Genomic DNA, 19,812 nt, shown 5'->3' on the forward strand with positions numbered 1-19,812 from the left:
TTTAAAGTACGCAACTAGAGAAACATATTTATACAAAATCAAAATATGGATTAAAAGTTGAATTAATGTTAGATAAAGGTTTAATCGCAAGTCTAATCTTAGCAAGTGAGAGTCAGAATTTAGATAACATTTCTTAAATAAACTTATGCTTTTTTCTAAGCTGTTTCAAATTCCTGCAACACTGATTATGCTATAATTTAGTTCGTGGGCTTAGAAGCCTTTTCACTTCTCGTGTATTGATTTGTTGTCTTTAATTAGTTAGTATTAGAAACTGCAACGGCATTGCAAAGAGCTGGAGTAACATGACTGATTCGCTAAGCAAACACAGCTCTTCGTCAGATAAGCTCCAAGTTCTCCCGTGCCCCATATGATAAGCACTGCGACTCGACGGAGCTGCTCCATGTTCAAAGTGTAAATGTTTGCCATAATCTATAGCAGAGCTGCTGCTGCAAATACATATGTTGGGGAGCGAGTGTGCCAGTCCGTGTGTCTGTGTGTGTGTGTGTGTGTGTATGGGTGTGCTGTTGTTGCTCTGACTGCGATTGATAACAGTTCTAATTGGATCCCAACAAGAACTGGGTGGCGATAAGGGGACAGCTGTGCAAAGGGGCTGGCCCCAACCAATTTTAATCGCAATCGCAGTGAGCACTTACATTTACACATGTTTGCGCTTCATTATCAGTAAGCAGCCGGAGTCCGTCATTTCAGATCCCGTCACTTGGTTCGGGCGTGCACGGGTCCAAAGCAATTCCGTTTCAGTAGTGCTCAGTGGGTTTTACGGTGCGGTTCGCTGTGCGCAAATCTCTCGTTGCGATTCTGTGATATTCGTGTGCTTGGATCCCATTCAGGATCTTGTCTGCTTCACTCTCTCCGCATTAAATATAGCTTAACTCTAAATATAATTTTTAAACCCATAAATACTACTACACTAGACAAAATGCTGCTTAATAGCTGCAAAGCACTTCGCAACAGTTTTTCAAGCAATGCCTGGAGGGCGGCCAGTACCCATGGACCCCGACAACCAGTGAGTGTAAGGGAAATCAAATTGCCATACAATGTGGCAATGAATTGCTGTAAATAAGTGTAAAACATTCATTATCGATTGAGCGAACATTATTTTGTAATATTATTGCTCAAAGCTGATTGGGGTCAAAACGGTTGAAGTGCTAATTGGATCATTTCTCTTTCTGACAGATTTCTTCAGTTGATTTATTCAACTTATAATTAATTTCCATATTATAATATGTAGTCTACTCAGTTGATTTAGATTTAACTTCTAATTAATTTCCAAATTATGTTGAATAATTTTGTGATTGTCCAAATGAATTTTTCCCAGCCAAGAATGGGTTGCTTAGTAGCTTGGGGCTTGCTCAAAAAATCAATATAATGCAAAGGCAACTCTTTAATAATCGTTGTGACTTATGTGAATGACGTGATTAATTTTAAATAATCGGAAGGTTACAAATTAGAAGGCAATACGTGTTTCTACCTTCTGCACAAAGTTTGTCTTTGTCGATTGTACTGTTGGACTTTGGTATCAATTACCTAATTCGATGTGCAGCTGAACACAAAAAACAAAAGAGAACCAAAAATATGTTCAACTAAAGTCGTTGGCTAGACACTTGGAATGTCTACCAAAACAGCCTATAAACAATTGTGAGCTTTGAGAATATAGACAACAAAATAAAAAACAAGCAAAATGATAAGCGGTTTTTTTTTTGTGATTAAATGTCATTTGGGTATGAGGGAAAATTACTGGAATCGTTGAAGCTGATGATTTCAGAAGAGATTATGACGTACTTGAGGATGACCACAGTCAACACTAAATAAACTATGGGAATTGGCTGACTTTTTCCATGTCCATGTTATGTAAGCGACTGGTTGGGGACACTGCACAATAGTAGATTAGGAACCGAATTTTCCTTGGCACTAAAATTTAATCAGCACTCAATCAGCTTAATAAAAGAGGCACCACAACAACAACAACGACAAAAGCCACAGCAGTCGCAATGTAGTTCAAGATTTTAGTTCGTATTTTTTTTTATGACTCATCGAAGTGGCAACAGCTTGGAATGTCACAAATGATTCTGGGGGTCGGAAATGGGCCATCAAAATACGGCTGGGGTTCAGCTAATTGAATGGACAGCTGAAATCGATTTATGTTTTTTTGGGTTAGAGTAATGCTGTAAATCATTTGCAGCATGGGTTCGGATTGAAGGACATGCTAAACATACAAATGGTGTTTCACTGGGGGCATGGGATGTGTGACAAAACAAAAGCGAGCAAAAAAAAAGAAAAACAAAAAAAATTTTATTTGCCGGACAAGCTGATAAAATGACACAAAAAGCGTTTGCACAGCAAGACAGCTGTTGGTACTGTGCGGCATATACGTGTTAAAATAAATTGTAAAGTGCAAATATTGTATTTCAAAACTACAGCACGTACACTCAACGAAAAAAGCTGGAGGCAACGTAAGTGTGGCAGGCGGGCATAAAGTGTGTGAGAAATGCCAACCGATTGTTTTTTGTTTCTTTTGTTGCCTTTAGCAATTTAATGCCGTTTGCCGTTCGTCTTTCCAATAAACTTAAAGCCCCTTTAAATATGCATAGACCAGCCCTGGCCCCGAGCAAGGGTCGACAGCTGCATTTGCATATGTCCAAAGTCCGTAGTCCGTAGTCCGTAGTCCAAAGTCCGCAGTTTGCAGTCCGCAGTTCCCAGTCCCTACTCCGGAATCCAAAGAGTCCACGTTGCCTTTGACACTCAAAACTATTTGGCTAGGTCAGGGTCGTCACTTCGTCACTGCTCCACTCCCCGGCTCCCTGACTAGTTTTCCGGCGTCATCGTCGCCCAGTTTGACACGTGTTGGCAGTTATGGGGCAGCTCCAGTGTTTTTGCAGTTGTGTGCGTGTGTGTGTGTGTGTGTGCATCATAAAAAGCGAAACAGTGGTAAAAACAACCATATGACATAACAGAACAAGCATAAAACATTAAAGAAAAAAACAGCTCTGCAATTGTGTCGAGCACGAGAATCAAACAGCTGTTGTCGTTTTCTGATTAGGCCTCTCGAGAGTTTTATTATGCCTCAACGCTTGCCACATGAGATAGCACAACGGAAACCCCTGAAGGAAGTAAATATATAAGAACTTAAGTATCTCAATACAATTTTGCATATTTCTTATTTGAATATTGTTCCTTGATTCTAAATACTTTCCAATTTGCAAGTTAATTATTGGCAAATTATATTAATGGTCTTTTGCTTGAGTTTATTATATCTATTGTGATTACTTCACACTTTTTTAATTTCAATTTTCATAACTGATATAGTGTTCTGGAGTTATAATTATTTGGTTTATAGCTGCTTTAAAGATTATTTCTTAATTGTGCTTCAATTTGTACCACAGTACATCCCCTGGTTTCACCGAGGCTACGATTATTTTCACAGTCATTTGCGTAGGCCGTAAACGTTTTTCTACAGTTTTATTGCCGATTTTATGGGGTCTGTCTACGGATGGCCATAAATTATTCCAGCAAAACAAACTTTTGGGCAGTCAATAATTTAATTGCTTAGTAATTAGATTTTTGACAGCAGCAAGTGTTAACTTTTGCCAGACTGTTTTTTGAAGAACAGCAACAACAACTGTTATCAATATGAAAACAACGCGAAACTCAGCACTTGATTACAAATAATGCCAATAATACGAACTAACTAAATGGGGTAGACTTATTGTTGGATGTTGTTGTTGTTGTTGTTTAACACAATGTCAGCAGTAGGTTAATGCAAACTATTTGCATGGGGTGATGATGCTTGTCTGGATTTGTGGAAATTCTAAATTTTTCTGGTTACGTATGCTTACTGGGTATATAAATAACAACAAATTCCATTTGTTGATTATATTATAATAATAATGTAAAAATAAATAGACAAGTTATTTTTTATTGTACAATAATTGACAGTTAAGCAAAATTAATTAATGATAAATAGATAAATATGTTATATATTATAAAATAAATAATAAATATTTATATTTAAAATATATAAATTGTAATTCATTATTTCGCTATTTATTCGTGTCGTGCTAAGTCATGCTTTCTTTCGTCTTGCTCCTGTGTCCATCTCTAGTTCAGGTCTTCGCATTTATCTGATGAACGCCCCGTTGACAGCCAGACAAAAGATTTGCCCATTGTGATATTCTTACTATTGCTGTTATGCATCAGGCGACTGGCAAATATTATGATAACAATATAAACTGAGCAACGATAACAAAGCGAAATGTTCAACAGCCAAGTAAAAGCCAAAATCAAACAAGCAAATAAATATTTGTTGGCATTTCGCCTGATTTCTGTGTGGGTCACCTTTTTATGGAGTGTATTTATTACTTGGCCAGCAAACAACCTTGTTCTGATGTCGTCAATTTAAATGTAACGCAATGAAAATATTTACGCCTCTATTTAATTTACAGTTCAATCGTTAGATAATTGGTGTTGCGTTCGCCTTTGACGTTGCCTTTGATTTCGTTGTAAAATATGCGAGCACAAGTACCTTGCCGCTTTTTATTGCGCCTGAGAAAAGCCAATCAATAAAAAGTACAAACAAAATATGGAATAGTCACCGAAGTGTGCATTGGCGCGTTGGCGGCGGCGCTGATTGACGCTGATGTGTTAGGTAAAATAAAGAATCAGCAAAATAATCCACATAATGGCAGCATAAAAGGTTAGACGAGGGTGTATAATTAAATGAGGGCCGCTAAAAAATACTGATTTGCAGTATGTTGTCCAAGGATTATGTTGAAAAAACTCAACAGTAAAATGGAACTGAAGCATATCACAAACTATGATCTTTTAGATTTGCCTAGTAGTGTAGTTGTCGACAGTACGTTCGAATGCGACATCAACATCGATAGTAGGATACGTACGACTGTTCGTAAAACGTTTTCCTAAAATCGGGGAACGTTTATTTCTATAGCTCTTTCGGGAGGCGGTGGGTTTTTGCTAGTCCTCAATACTAAACACAATTTTATTATGTGGGATTCCTTCAGAAACTAAACTTGGAGACGTTACTCCACGAAAAAAAAAAATAACAATTACAACATAACAATTACAAAATTACAATTTTTGGGATTACGTTTCAAAGGCTTTTGCTTTATTTATACTTTATTAGGGTGTTTATCATTTAACATCCGTGTTCCTGGTTGAGATATTAAAAGGTAATAAGGTAAAAGAAGGAGAACACAATTCAAACACATTCTTCGTGTGATGAAAGCAGGTCTTAATTTCCTGTCTATTTTAACTATAAATGGGAAGTATCATGCAACTTAACTTGATCAAAACAACATTTTAATTATTCGGCAAGGACATGCAAAGACAAGATGACCATTAGTTCCTTACAATAATCCGCATGAAATAATTCCAATTGCAGTTAAGTGGTATCTAACCATAGTTATGTTCTTTGAAGCACCCAATTATTCCCTCATTCTGGGTACGAAAAATGATCTCTCAGTGATGAGATGCAACAATGCATTCTTCAAAGACATAAAAAACAAACGAGCCAATTCCGTAGGCGATCACTATTTCGGCAGTTAATATAAGTTCCTAGTCGGATTATCTAAGGCAGAATCATCAGTATGCTAGGTTAAAATATAAACATGAATTACTTCTGTATCTCCATATGCGGAAGCCAGTCTAAACAAATCTAAACTTCGTCAGCGCAGGGGATACTAGAATTTTTTTCTTTTTAACTCAGCACAAGGGGGTTGAACAGCAATTCAAAAGTGCCAGACTCACCAATTGGGTGCTAAGGCTTCAGTTGAGCACGTTCCAATGCGTTTTGCAAGTTACTCAAACTCTGAACTTTAAACTCTTTCTGGTAGGGGTCCCACGTTGTGCGCCAAAAGAGCTACGGTCCAGAGGACTCCGTCCGTTTTGTCTCTCAATAGAAATACACGTTCCCCGATTTTAGGTGAACGTTCCACGAACAGTCGTACGTACCCAACTATTGATGTTGATGTCGCCTATGGACCTACTGTCGACGACTATACTACATTGTTTTTTACATAAATTTTTCAAAAAATCAATATAAATATACCTTTTGACTTTGTTGAATTTGCCTTAATAAATTGAGCTAAATCGAATATTAAATGTGATTTTTTTGGCAAACGTTTTATTGCATTTCCGGGTATTAAATATTGTTGTACGTGTCTGTTATTTTGATTTTTGAGTGCCTGTTGTTGTTGACTGTTGACGGAAGCATTTGCCAGTTGATATTTCCGACTGTCAGGCATCAATCGAGCTAGCGTTTCATTTCCCAGAAGGTAGCACATCAAGTTGTGAATATAAATTTAAATTGTGGGACTGTCACATTTGATTTAAACTCACTTTAAGCGAGCAACTCATATCGATAAATCAAATAGCACTTATACTATTATATTTCTGCAAAGCATTTTTAAAAGATATTTATTGCCAAAATGCTATTATGTGAGGAGTGCTCGTATCGAGGGCGGAAATCCATTAGTCATGACTTGCAATTAATTATCTTAGCAAACATTACGTATACGCAGCATGTTCCGAAAACAACCAATTGTTACACATAACAGCTAATTAGCTGTTCTAGTTGTAATTATTGTTCTTGTCTGCCTGTTTATTATGCAAATACATCACAGAATATGATATTTATTAATAAAATTGAATAAATCAATTATATTCATTCTGTGATTCAGTAATTTTAATGTGCTCTAGAAAATTAGATTTGTAGCATTTATATATATTTATGTATAAATGAAGCATTGACTTAACGCAAATCGGTGATTATGATTTATACACACAAACGCAAAACTGATTAAGTTCAATGATTATGGTTGGAGTCAGGAACTAGGCGGTCTAACAAATTGAATTGCCATCGATTTGTTGCTTTTATTTCCAAGTACTGTGTTGTCGTAATTTACAACCTCATCATGTGTTTGCCGATAAACAGAGATAACACACACACATACACACACACACACACACACACAAGCACACACCACTTGTGGGAGTTGAATTGTTGTCCCGTTTCAATGTCTTGACTCTCATAGTCTATTTATGACCTGAACTAATATTTAATTTGTGTCTTATCTTGCTGTAGTTGTTATCGCCGGAGAAGCGCTTGGAGAAGGCCCATCCTCAGTTTACGGAACGTAGTCAGCTTAAATATGCCCGGCGTCTGGTGGTCAAGTTGGGCAGTGCGGTGATTACACGAGAGGACAATCATGGCTTGGCTTTGGGTCGTTTAGCATCCATTGTGGAGCAGGTATGTGATAAATACTTATTAAATGCTTATCAGAAATCGTACATTATTACATTGATCCTTAAAAGACGTTCTTTAAGTTGTATTGCTTTTATGCTTTTGAAATAATTATCAACTTCATCATGTGTAGTCTAAAGATATTTACACTTTTCGTTCGGGAAATGCTACAAATCTGAATTTCTTGATAACATTAAAATTACTGAATCATAGAATTGATTTATTCGATTTTATTTAAAAAATACACTTTTGCAAAACTTATGTTTTAGTTTAGCAGAACTTTCGATTTTCCACTTCCTACAAAAAAATATTTTATGCGAACCCTTAAGCAATTTAAGAACTTTGCCGTAGATTGAGTATAAATAATCTCATATATATTAATAATTTTTTTTCTGTGTTGAGCACAACCATGAAAGTGCTCTTTGATTTTAAAGTTTTCTCCGATGCTCCCTGGCATCCATAAAACATTTAACTCAAGCTAATTGGTATTTTTACTTTTTCCAGGTGGCCGAGTGCCATTTAGAGGGTCGTGAGGTCATCATGGTGACCAGTGGTGCTGTGGCGTTTGGAAAACAGAAACTTGCCCAGGAGCTGCTCATGTCGTTGTCGATGCGCGAAACGCTGAATCCGAAGGACACCAAGGAGGTGATACATACACATACACAAAATAAGCAATTTAAAGTTTCACACTAAGCTGCTGGCTATTTCATTAGTTCGATGGCGCCACGTTGGAGCCACGTGCGGCTGCTGCGGTGGGTCAATCGGGTCTTATGTCACTCTACGATGCGATGTTTGCGCAGTATGGCGTCAAGATTGCGCAGGTCGGTTGCGGACAACACTTTATCAAATTACTTACCACGAAAGTGTAACACAGAGACTGAAACTGAAACTAATACATGTATTTAGGTTCTGGTGACCAAGCCGGACTTCTACAACGAGGAGACACGCAACAATCTCTTCTCGACACTCTCCGAATTAATTAGCCTAAATATTGTGCCAATCATCAACACGAACGATGCCGTCTCCCCACCCATGTTTATACGTGACGATGAGCCAGCCGGAGGCGCACGAAAGGTAAGCACCCATACCCACCCCGGGACAATGTAACCACCTCTGTGTGCAGGCCCACAATAATGTGGCCCTGTGCCCCTGTGCCTCTGTGTCTGTTGCAGGGCATACCCATTAAAGACAACGACAGTCTGTCGGCCATGCTTGCCGCTGAGGTGCAAGCGGATCTGCTCATCCTTATGTCCGATGTCGATGGCATCTACAACAAGCCCCCCTGGGAAGATGGCGCTAAACTGATGCACACCTACACCAGCGATGATGTGAATAGCATTGAGTATGGCACGAAGTCAAAGGTGAGTAACTTCCACACCTATCAATTCCATTGCGAGAGAAGTGTCCTCCTTAAAAGTATTAGTTTTAAATACCAGAAAAAATCATATTGAGTTTTATAAAAGTGGCATACTTTTGGCTGTAGGCAACTCTTATGATTTCATTGACAGAAATTATATTTCCAAAATGGCTTTTCTTTTCTTAAATTTTTCTAAATTGAAAAGTGTGTTTTAAAAGTGTATACGGAACTATAATATTACATTTTTTTGTATTAGCATTTTATTATTTCAAATACATTCTTATGTTTTAGATAGTTTTTTAATTTGATAATTAAATATATTCGGAGCTATGGCAGACAGCAGCTTAGCAACGAGAGAGCAAAAATGATATTACAAGTTTCCGAATTTTACAAAGGATTTTTCTTTCAAATAAGAGTTTGCATGACTACATCTTATAAATATTATCTAAATTAATTTTTTTTCCGAGTGTACAATATAAAGTATGATTAACTTTGAAATATGATGAGCTATAATATGAGTGCTATCAAAATTGATCAGTCAAATAGCTACAACACTTTTAATTATATTTATACTAATTAAGTAAGTCCAAAGAAGTCTAATTTTAGTAATTTTGATCTTGGTAAACAACAAAGTTGTTCATACAGGTATTTATTAAATGTTTTAGCTTTAATTAGGATGATTTGGATGATTTGATTTAATTATTGTGATAACATACTGTGTTAATAGTATGCCATTATTTAATATATTTATTTACTTGCTATGCTCAAAGGTTTTAACCGCAATTGCTATTAAGAATTTTGTGTGACTCCTACTAGGTATTTGTGGCCTTTACGTGACAGTCCTTTGCAATTGTTTTTTTTTCTGCTGTACCTGAGCTGCTTTCATTAGCGCAGATCTTGTTAAATATTTAAGAGGCAAAAAATGTTGACACCGCAGAAAGTTTTGCTATTTGGCTGTCCTTGCACAATAATTTCTCAAAATGCTGACAGACGGGAGGGGAAAGTAGCAAGAAGTAACAGCTGCAGTTGTCGCGTATTGCAACTTAATGGTGTTTATTATGGTAGTTTGTTTATTGCATGCTTCACACTTTGGCTAACTATGTATTCATAATATTTCCCGTCGCTCTGCAGGTGGGAACTGGCGGCATGGACGCCAAGGTGAAGGCAGCTACCTGGGCCTTGGATCGGGGCGTCAGCGTTGTTATTTGCAACGGCATGCAGGAGAAGGCTATTAAGACAATCGTGGGTGGCAGGAAAGTTGGCACATTCTTTACTGAGTCAACAGAGAGCGCCAATACGGTGCCAGTCGAAGTGATGGCAGAGAATGGTAAGTAACACAATTCTGATTGACACTAAGAACTCTGCTCGCAAGAAATCTGGTGTAGAATTCATTGTATAAACAGACTTTTGTTCTTGCATTGAATTAATATTTGAAGTATTAGGAAAAAAATGTTGTCTAGATAAGGAAACCAGTTTATGAAAAGCCAGCTAAGAAAAAATACCATTATGTAGCTAAATAATTAATGTTAAGCTACAGTTGACATGTGTCCTAGTTGGACCACTGCAACCCAGTTGAAGCTGGGCGTATTAAGAAATTAATGTGTATGAGAGTGAAACTATCCTACGCAATAAACTTATGTCCTTTCTCTGAGTCATATTGACAAATTAGAAAAAATGCCATCTTTGGCACGCCGAAGATAAAATTCTTTCTATAACATAACAATTTCAGTTTGAAGCTAGAAATATAATGATAACAGGCAGTAGAGAACACGGTGGGTGTAACCAAGAAATACCAATATTTGATGGAGATTACTAGTAATCTATCCTCCAAGCTTGCTTTTAAAACTGCAGTAGATGTAGTTTCTTTGTGAGTTTTGAGGGCGGTAGTGGGAGTGTCTGAAAAAAAATGTAGGAGGAGTTTCCGAGTAATATTTATTCCTAGTTTTGTAGCCATAGCTTTTAAATTGCCTAAGATAATTGGAATTGGCCTTGGTCGAAATAAATAGTAGAGAAGTTTCCTATTAATCTTTCTTCAAAGTTTGGTAACTGTAGCTCTTAAATAACGGGAAATATGGGCTTTGAGAATTTTTGGGGGGGAAGTGGGCGGAGCGGAAAAATATATTTAAGGAGATTCCTTCCAACTTTGCTAACTATTGCTCTTAAATTGCTGGAGATATAGGCTTTTATCGTTTTGGTGGCGGTAGTTGGCGTAGTACAACCTTTTCAGGTTTTTAAGTCACAAGTTCTTAAGGGCGGCGGGTGTGGGCGTGGTCTGAAAATGAATATGCCGATCTTTGAGCAATTTACCTTCCACGTTTTTGTGACTCTATCTTTACAATTGTGGGAGATATGCGGTGTTGTCGAATTACACTTTCTGAAATATCGGTTTTGGCGATTAAAAGCGCTGGTGTGGGCGAGGCCATAAAGATCTTTGATATGTTCTTAAAGGCGGGTTGCAGTAATATACCTAACAAAGTTGACGACTCTAACTCAAAAAGAAGTTATGACTACTACAGCGGTCTTTGAAGGACATAGCCAACAAGCTAGCAGCCAAATTTTGTGAATGTAGTCTTAAAATTGTGGGCCTAATCGACTTGCGATCATCGATTTTATAGATTTCCCAACCTCCTATCTGACATTGCACTTCAATTTGTACACTTTGTCTGATGCAGGCACAAGTTACACGAGTCTACCCTTAAGGCTGTATCAGAGAATAAAAACTAAGGCTTCGCAGGTCAGTTATCGATCAAATTAATTAAACTTTTTTTCAACCTATAGTTGAGATGGGAGCATTTTCTTCTCAGAGTACTAAGATGCAATAGAGAGAGAGAGAGAGAGAGAGAGAGAGAGAGAGAGAGAGAGAGAGAGAGAGCGAGAGAGGGGGAGAGAGACAGAGAGCAGCGGCCAAAAACCCAAAAAAAAAAACATAATTAATTTCACATAACTTGATGATCGCTGAAAAACGAAAAGTAAAAAGAATAATTACATTAGATTTGTATAGTTTGGCAAGCGAGTTTGTCACAACGACTGATTCTGTTAGTTGGCTTAATGAAATGGATTGCAGTTGGTGTCACTTAGCAAACAGTTCGGTCAAGTCTCAACTAGAGGGCCAAGCGAAGTGTAAGTGTTAAGTGGCTCTCAATGAGCGCGAACTGGAAAAATGCTCGGGGCCAACACTCGCAAAGTGGCTGACTGGCTGACGTAGTGGTCATTTAGTTTACACCGCTGCAGCTGTTGTTGAAACGAGGTCACCGTGTCTGCCTAAGGTTCCCCATTGTCGGCCAACTAAGTGGCATCCGTTGGCCTCACAGCGCCAACTGGTCCAAGTCTTGGTCCTGGTCCTGGTCCCGGACCTGGGCTGACTGGCCTGTTGTGCTGCGATTTTACGTTAGCAAGTTTAATTTAATTGTTATTAGAGACAGCTAAAGCAGAGCGCTCGCAAATAGCTTCAAGAGTGCTTGTTAACTAAGCTGCAGCATGTTGAACATTATTTTTGGCTACTTTTGCAAATGCCAGAGTGCGCTTTCAAATGTTGCAAATGTTGCAAATGTTGCAAATGATGCAAAGACTAAAGCTCTTAGCGGAAAGTGTTTTTTTTTTACTGGTTTAGCTCATGTTCAATTTGTAACGCAAACAAGTATTTAAGTAAATAAAGCAATAGGAAATATTCAAAATGGAACAGCCTCAGCAATTTGTTATGTTTTCTGCTGAAAGCTTGATAACCTCCTCTACTTTACATGTATTTCACAAAACAATCCAGAAAGAATTTCTTTGGTCCATTGATGATTACATTCCTTTCAATACCATGGAATCCATCTGCTTCATCTAAATTATAAATTATAAATAATAAAAATTATAATTGTGATTTTTCTAAATATAAAAAAAATCAAATTTTAATTGAGCTATTGAGCTTGCTTGCAAAAGCTAAGATTGAATATATTCATTGTAAATGAAATTGGTCGATGATATATGTACAATCCAAATATGTACATCTTTTTATTTATTTTTCGCAATCTTCCACAGACTTTTGTAAAAGGTTAAGGTAATCAAGACTGCGGTAACTGTGTGTATATAATTGGTTTTTCCATTTTTGGTATATTAGGGCAAATATGTATATATTTGCAGACAACACAATGCTTTATATACTGCTTTATATACTGCTTTATATACTGCTTTATATACTGCTTTATATACTGCTTTATATAATGGGGTCAAGCACGCTAAACATTTCATGCCCTACATTTTCATTGTAGCAGAAGATTAATGCTATTCTGACAAATTAAATTGAGAATGTGCCATTTGGCAACAGTGTTTACAAATGACAACGTGGCTAAGACTATCACAACATTTTCATTAAACAGCTCGCATAGGCAGTCGACAAATGCAGGCGTTGAGTGCCGCCGAACGTGCCACAGCCGTCAGCAATTTGGCCGATCTGCTGGTTAGCCGAGAGAAGTTTATTTTGGAGGCGAATGCCAAGGACTTGGCCGAGGCGCAGAGGAGTGGATTGGCAAAGCCGTTGTTGTCCCGCCTGTCGCTCAACTCGGCGAAATTGAAGAACCTGTCGGTTGGCTTGAAGCAGATTGCCGAGGACAGTCACAAGGTGAGTGAAAGCAGCGAAAACTTCAATTATTTATCCCATATTTAGTGTGCAATGGGAAAATCAGGTGAAACACTGGGGACCCTAAAAAGTTGAGGCAAATTGCATTTGTTTGGCTGTCATCAAATGTTGTTAAAAATACTGTTGACTGGCCAACAATTGAGTTAGTATGCAGCCAGGGATTTGGTCTTGCTCCACAGCAAAGTGGTCATTTTATGACCTACAACAGACCTACACAGCAGGAGTAACTGTTGTTTATATGCAGCTACAGCTTTCTGGCTTTAACAACATTATGAAATCTCTAAGCAATTTTACACTTCAACAAAAATTGACACCCGAAGGAAGGAAATGGAACCAAAGGACCTAAGCAAGTGGAAGATAAAAGACAGCTCTGCTCCATATACTATACTTCTAATGTGTGTGTGTGTGCGTCTTTGCAGTGACATTAACGCACACTTTCGCATACATAGTGGCAACAGTTGATGGAGCACAGACGAAGAGAGAGAGAGAGGGTTGCTTGTCTAACCCACCCCTTTGCTAGCCATTTTATTGGATGTGATTGTGCGGAAACGTAAAACTTTTTCCCGTTAGCCAGAAAAACGTTATTTTTTCTATTTCTCAGTACTGGTACGTGGGCATACTTACAGAGTATATTGTAAAGCAGGCAGCGAAATCGTGACACAAAGTGGCAGTAGCGCAAAAATCATAAAACGAGAAACGAAAATCGAAAAACGAGCAACGAGAAAAAAACGAATAACGCACTCAATAAATGGATCGAGGGATGTGGAAAAAAGTATGTTTATGATGCTGACGTGGGAGATGACAATTTAAATAACAAGACGGGGCTTTGGTAATGTAGTGCGATATTATAGATGAGCTCTAGAAATAAATACAACGCAAAAAATATGTTTTTATCGCCTACCAAATGCAGAATATAACAGAGTTGGGCACTTGTAAATTGTCAAACTATGACTAAAGGCTTTCGATTTGGAAAGAGAAATTCTAAACTATCAAATAATATGTTTATTTGCAGAGACAAATAATATCAATGCAAATATATAAATTTTTACTTCATAAAAGTAGATGCTCAAAAAAGAAACAAATGCTTTTTAAGAAGCAAACATAAAATGTGACTTTTCTTGCCCGGCGCCGTTTTTAATTTCGTTTGAAAGCATGTGCGCAAAATGTGAAATTTCACAAACTCAATAACCAAAGTTGTGATACTCTTCATTTTAATGATGCATAATAAACATCGCATAAATGGTTCTCGACACAATGTGTTGGCCCAAGTTATTAGGCACGACTTATTCAATTGTCCTTTGTAAATATAATTTAAAGTTTTGCGCTCTACGATGCCAAAGTCAATAATAATGGCCATGTAACCAAAATTACTGAGCGCTCAACTTGAGTTCCAGTCTGAGATTGAGGTTGCTGCCAGGGTCGAGGTCTGGGGGTCTGGAGGCATGGACTATGTCGTCTGGCAGTCTTGACAAACGAGGCGGGCAGCTGCTTTTAGCAGAGCGGAGCACAGGATATCGCAGCATGGCCAGTTCACGTTATCTGTAGCCAATTTCCAGCAGCTTTTTGTGTCGTTAACGGGACAGAGATGCAAAATGGGGCCAGCAGCAGCCCATTAAAAATAAATAAAGATTACGGCAAGCTGAATGCCTTGATTTATGTATGTATGTAAAACTGCTCCGGTGCCGGCAACGCATTCAAATGGACGCCCGGGATTAGAATTGGCAACTGGGAGGCATTGCCGCATAAATATACAGTTATTTTATATTGTCCCCACATGTACCCACATGTCGTATGTGTAATGCTTTAACTGCTGACTTGTCAATTGACGGTTATTTATTTTTCTACTTTTTCTTCATGCAGAATGTGGGTCGCGTCTTGCGTCGCACACGTTTGGCGGACGGGCTGGAACTGAAGCAAGTGACGGTGCCAATCGGCGTCCTGCTGGTGATCTTCGAGTCCCGCCCAGATTCGCTGCCTCAAGTGGCTGCCCTGGCAATGGCCTCGGCCAACGGTCTGCTGCTCAAGGGCGGCAAGGAGGCCGCGCACAGCAACAAGGCGCTGATGGAGCTGGTCAAGGAGGCGCTGACCAGTGTGGGTGCCGAGCATGCCGTGTCCCTCGTGAGTAATAATGCAGCAGTAAGTTAATAGCCCAGTTAACACATTGTAATTGCCATTTTTATAGGTTTCCACTCGCGAGGAGATAAGCGATTTGCTGGCAATGGAGAGTCACATTGATTTGATCATACCACGTGGTTCCTCGGAGCTGGTGCGCAACATTCAGGAACAGTCCCTCCACATTCCCGTTCTGGGACACGCCGAAGGCGTTTGCCACGTCTTTATCGACAAGGACGCCGATTTGAACAAGGCTCTGCACATCGCTCGAGATGCCAAATGCGATTATCCAGCAGGTAAACAGAATTTTTTTCCAATTTTATATCATTTAAAGTGCGTTGAACTGAGAAGTTAGCTTATTTCAGCTTAAGGGTTAGTTAGTGCTTTGTGAAATTTGTTAAGAATTTTGAAATATCTGGAACAGAATAAATTGTTTTTTTTTTTTTTATTTAAATCACATGCAGCAGTAAAATGAACATTTCGAAATACTTAATAGAATATTGTATTTAATGCATAAAGAAGATTTTACTATTATTAGTGGTTTATTTAAATTGTATATACTTTTCAAACAGTCTGAAGAAACAACTTAATTTAAATCGAAGTTCATAGCTGCCGTTTTTTAAATTAAATTTTCGATGTCGATGCATTTTCTGCATCAAAAATAATTGAAAATTGCAAAGAAAACATCATTGCATTTTAAATGTGCGATAAATAGCATGTTCTTAGGAAATTTATATTTCATCATCAAAGAGCAAAAGAAACCTGCCACATTTTAATTAGAGACATTTCCACACCAAAACGCATTGCTCGAAAAATTAATTGCATTTTTGTTCTGGTATCGGTGTCGCCACCTGGTTTACCTTGCAGCCTGCAATGCAATGGAAACGCTTCTCATACACGAGGATCTAATGAGCGGCGAGATTTTCAACGATGTCTGCAACATGCTGAAGCGGGAGGGTGTCAAAATATATGCGGGGCCGCGTCTAAATCAGCAGCTGACATTCGGACCGCCTGCGGCAAAGAGTCTGAGGCACGAATACGGTGCACTGGAGTGCTGCATTGAGATTGTGCCCAGTTTGGAGGAGGCCATTAATCACATACATACATACGGAAGCGGTCACACGGATGTCATTGTTACGGAAAATGGTACGAAAATTGAAAATTAATTTCAATTGCTTGCAATTGATGCAGAAAAATTAGTCGACCATGAGTCCAGCGATTTTAGGAGGGGCAAATTCCTCACCCTAATGACATTTCAATGTGCAGGTTATAAATTAGTTTAGGACAGCATTGCCCCCCTCCCCACGTCCGTAATATAAAGTGGATTCCATTATTGGCAGCGCCAGTTTGGCATTCTGCGATTTATGACTGAATTGGCGATTAATATTATGAAGTATTTAGCTAATCGTGCGCCTAACTGGACCAAACCCGTATTATGCCAATGGGTGAATGAAGGTAGACATATGCAGAGGAATCAGGTCTCAGACAAGCCAAATGTCTATTATCCGACTATTATCAAGAACGATTTAGGCATTTACTATCGGTGGGGATGAATAGAGTTAGAACACTCACCGGTCCCTTGGCCGGACTGAAAGTCGCTCTGCTAACTAGGTTTAATCAGTAGCGGAATCTGCGGATTTTGTGTTAATGAGGAGGAATGCTCACAACACAAAATGTAATGTCCTTGGAAAACATGTCTTAAACTCGACGAACATAGACACACTCAAACCGATTAAGATTCTCGCTTTCGTGAAGGATGATTGAAGATTTATCAAACCGATTAAAGTGCATTCGTTAATATCCAATTATGCGATACAAATTGACAAATTTCTGTTAGGTTCACAAATAATTCTTAAATATTTATTTATTCCACAATTTAGATAAATACGCATAAGTTGATAGTTTCAAGCTATAAATTAATTTTATTTACAAATACAAATTTAATTATCAGATTGCTTAGCAGTTTACATCCAAATTACACTTTATTGATTGCAACTTAGTTTGGTGCAATCAGATTTCGAATAAGACGGGTATGAACTTTTTGACTTGTCAACTGACCTGTGTGCTAATTAAATTAAGCACTAAATAAACCCTGGGCCAGGCCAAGTGCACTGGCATGTTCTGTGGAATTTGCATGTGTGACGTCATCGTTAGTGTTCTGTGTTTTAGCCAAGGTTGGGAACAGGTTCTCAGGTTCTCAGGTCGTGTCGGTTGTTGGCTGCTGCCACCACAAATTTAAATCATTTGGGAAATTAATTTAATTCAGCATACAGCATGAGGTGCTCGTGCTCGTGCCCGTGCCTGCATATTACATTTTCTATTTTCTATTTTCTGTTTTCTGTTTTCTATTTTATTTTTTCTGTTTTCTGTTTTCGGTTTGCTATATGCTGTTTTTCCATTTTCCATTTTCCATTTTCCATTTTCCGTTTTCCGTTACGTGCAGATGCCGCCGCAAAGCATTTTCTTGGCAGCGTAGACAGCGCCTGTGTTTTCCACAATGCGAGCTCGCGTTTTGCGGATGGTTTCCGGTTTGGACTTGGCGCCGAGGTGGGCATCTCAACGGCTCGGATTCATGCACGCGGCCCCGTGGGTGTCGAGGGCCTGTTAACCACCAAATGGATACTCAACGGTCAGGATCATGCGGCGGCAGACTTTGCCGATGGCGGACAACGCAACTGGCTGCACCAGTCACTGCCCATTGATTAGTTTTGTAGGTCTGTAAGCCTGTTGTTGTTATTGATAAATCTTGTAAATACTTTGTGCGTGTAGTATGGTAATTGAAAGTAAATCGTGCTTTTGGCAACATGCTGGACCTGCATCATCATTCCGAAGGGGGTAATTAACCCGCGAGGGGGCTGCATGATGACAGCTGCCAGTCGTGGCCACATAGGAGAAATTAATTCAAGTGGAAATTATTTGAGCATGCAACTTGTTTAATTAATAATAAAAATGTGTGTATAGCGAACGACGAAAGCTGTCAGGCGCGTGTCTTGGGCGCAAAGTTTGTGCACAAAGTTCTTGAACGTGTGCCACGCCCACAATCTGATGCTGCACGCAACGCCCATCGCAACTTGAAGCTGAAGCTGGACCAGAAACACCAGAATTCCCTTCTACAGTATAAACAATAGAAATTAAATTAAAATAATTCAAGCAACGCAAACTCTGCTTTAAATTGAGATTTCTAATAAAACGAAAATTTGAATTCGCTTGCAAAGAAAAAAAAGAACTCTGTGGAAAATACAATCATAAATTAGCCATAAAACGTGAATGATTTCCCAAGTCACAAGTCCCGAGACCGGAGCCCAAAACCCACGTGGTATGCAAGCGTCGCCAAGTATTTTAATTTTTATGTGCATTGAGGCAAGTTTTCAGCGCTCAGTTTTCAGCGTTCAGTTTTCAGTATTCAGTTTTCAGCTCTTGGTGCTCAGTTTTCAGATTTAATTTTTCGCTGCCTGGCACTTTAGCTAAGTTTATTTTAGTGCCGCACGCTGCATTGCGTGCCAAAGAGCCACCATGGCCCAAAAGCACCATCGCAATGCGCCACCCTGCACTGCACCACCTACCCGTAACCAGCGGAATAGGAAAATTGCCACTGCGCCCTGTCGACGCATCACGGCTCTCTGAAGCGTTTTTAGCTACCAATTTGAAGTTGGAGTTTGGGCCAGTCTTCGCCCATTTGCAATGCCAAACGCAGTTAGCGTCATACTCATATTTAGTGGCTAGTAAATGCCTGGGTTGAGCGAAAAGTTTCCCATTAGAGAATTTTAAATAATATTTATTTGATATGTAGATAAATGCCAAGACAGCTAATTAGATTGAATTGATGGCAAATAATTATGGCATAGTTTGTAACCATTAAAAATTATTAAAGAATTTTAGAGTCATAATTTTAGTGAAGTCTTCTACTAGTTTATACGAAGAGCTATCAGCTAAATTTGCATGCAAATTAAGCTATTCACATTGCATGCCAATAAATTAGTGGGGATAAACTTTAAGCAACTGTTTGACTGACCCACAATCCGGCTAGTTGCTAAACACTCTGCATGAGTAGCAGATAGCAGCGTGTACAGGCTAACATAATTTCTAGGAATTTCGACTGGTTTTTGGCGATGAGCTCAAAGGCAACATCGTACTGACAATGATACGTACAGTGGCAGCACCTGCCTGTGGCAACAGTCACGTAGTTTTCAATAGTTTTGCAAAGCACTTGAAAAAGTTTTGGCCACACATTTGGCAGCAGCTAACTTTCAGTTGATACTGCAGTTGGCCAACTAATATGAGGAGGAGACCCATGTTCGCACCACAACTCACAAGCAGAGAATGCTGAATTTTGCGCTACACTTAATTAAAATAATAAACAGCGCGCATATAAATCTCGTAGTTAATACTTCGTTAAGATCTGGCGATATGCGACGGCACTGACAACCGACAAATTGTCAAGAAATG

The 19,812-nt window shown here is 38.7% G+C and overlaps 1 protein-coding gene across 2 annotated transcripts; it reads left to right on the plus strand.

Annotated features, from left to right (window-relative positions):
- The first annotated feature begins 760 nt into the window (after nt 1-760).
- LOC6557281 (delta-1-pyrroline-5-carboxylate synthase) lies at nt 761-18,173 on the plus strand. Of its 2 annotated transcripts, none has more exons than XM_001985525.3 (12): nt 761-1,024; nt 7,118-7,282; nt 7,781-7,921; nt 7,990-8,097; nt 8,183-8,350; nt 8,449-8,637; nt 9,765-9,960; nt 12,995-13,236; nt 15,115-15,372; nt 15,437-15,662; nt 16,234-16,512; nt 17,810-18,173. In XM_001985525.3, exons 1-12 carry the CDS (start codon nt 938-940, stop codon nt 18,070-18,072), a joined length of 2,322 nt encoding a protein of 773 aa, XP_001985561.1. In that variant the 5' UTR covers nt 761-937; the 3' UTR covers nt 18,073-18,173. The 2 variants fall into 2 exon arrangements, with proteins under 2 accessions (XP_001985561.1, XP_032591564.1); XM_032735673.2 differs by having other exon boundaries at nt 762-1,030.
- The last annotated feature ends 1,639 nt before the right edge of the window (nt 18,174-19,812 follow it).

Source organism: Drosophila grimshawi, unplaced genomic scaffold (assembly GCF_018153295.1).
Source record: "Drosophila grimshawi isolate 15287-2541.00 unplaced genomic scaffold, ASM1815329v1 contig_44, whole genome shotgun sequence".
NCBI classification, from domain to species: Eukaryota; Metazoa; Arthropoda; class Insecta; order Diptera; family Drosophilidae; genus Drosophila; species Drosophila grimshawi.

Excerpts from the sequence above, each read along its gene's own strand:
- LOC6557281 (XM_032735673.2), top strand. The coding sequence starts at position 938 with ATGCTGCTTAATAGCTGCAAAGCACTTCGCAACAGTTTTTCAAGCAAT. Across the intron at positions 9,961-12,994 it reads CGAAGTGATGGCAGAGAATG|CTCGCATAGGCAGTCGACAA; the intron begins GTAAGTAACACA and ends TTCATTAAACAG. Across the intron at positions 15,373-15,436 it reads CCGAGCATGCCGTGTCCCTC|GTTTCCACTCGCGAGGAGAT; the intron begins GTGAGTAATAAT and ends CCATTTTTATAG.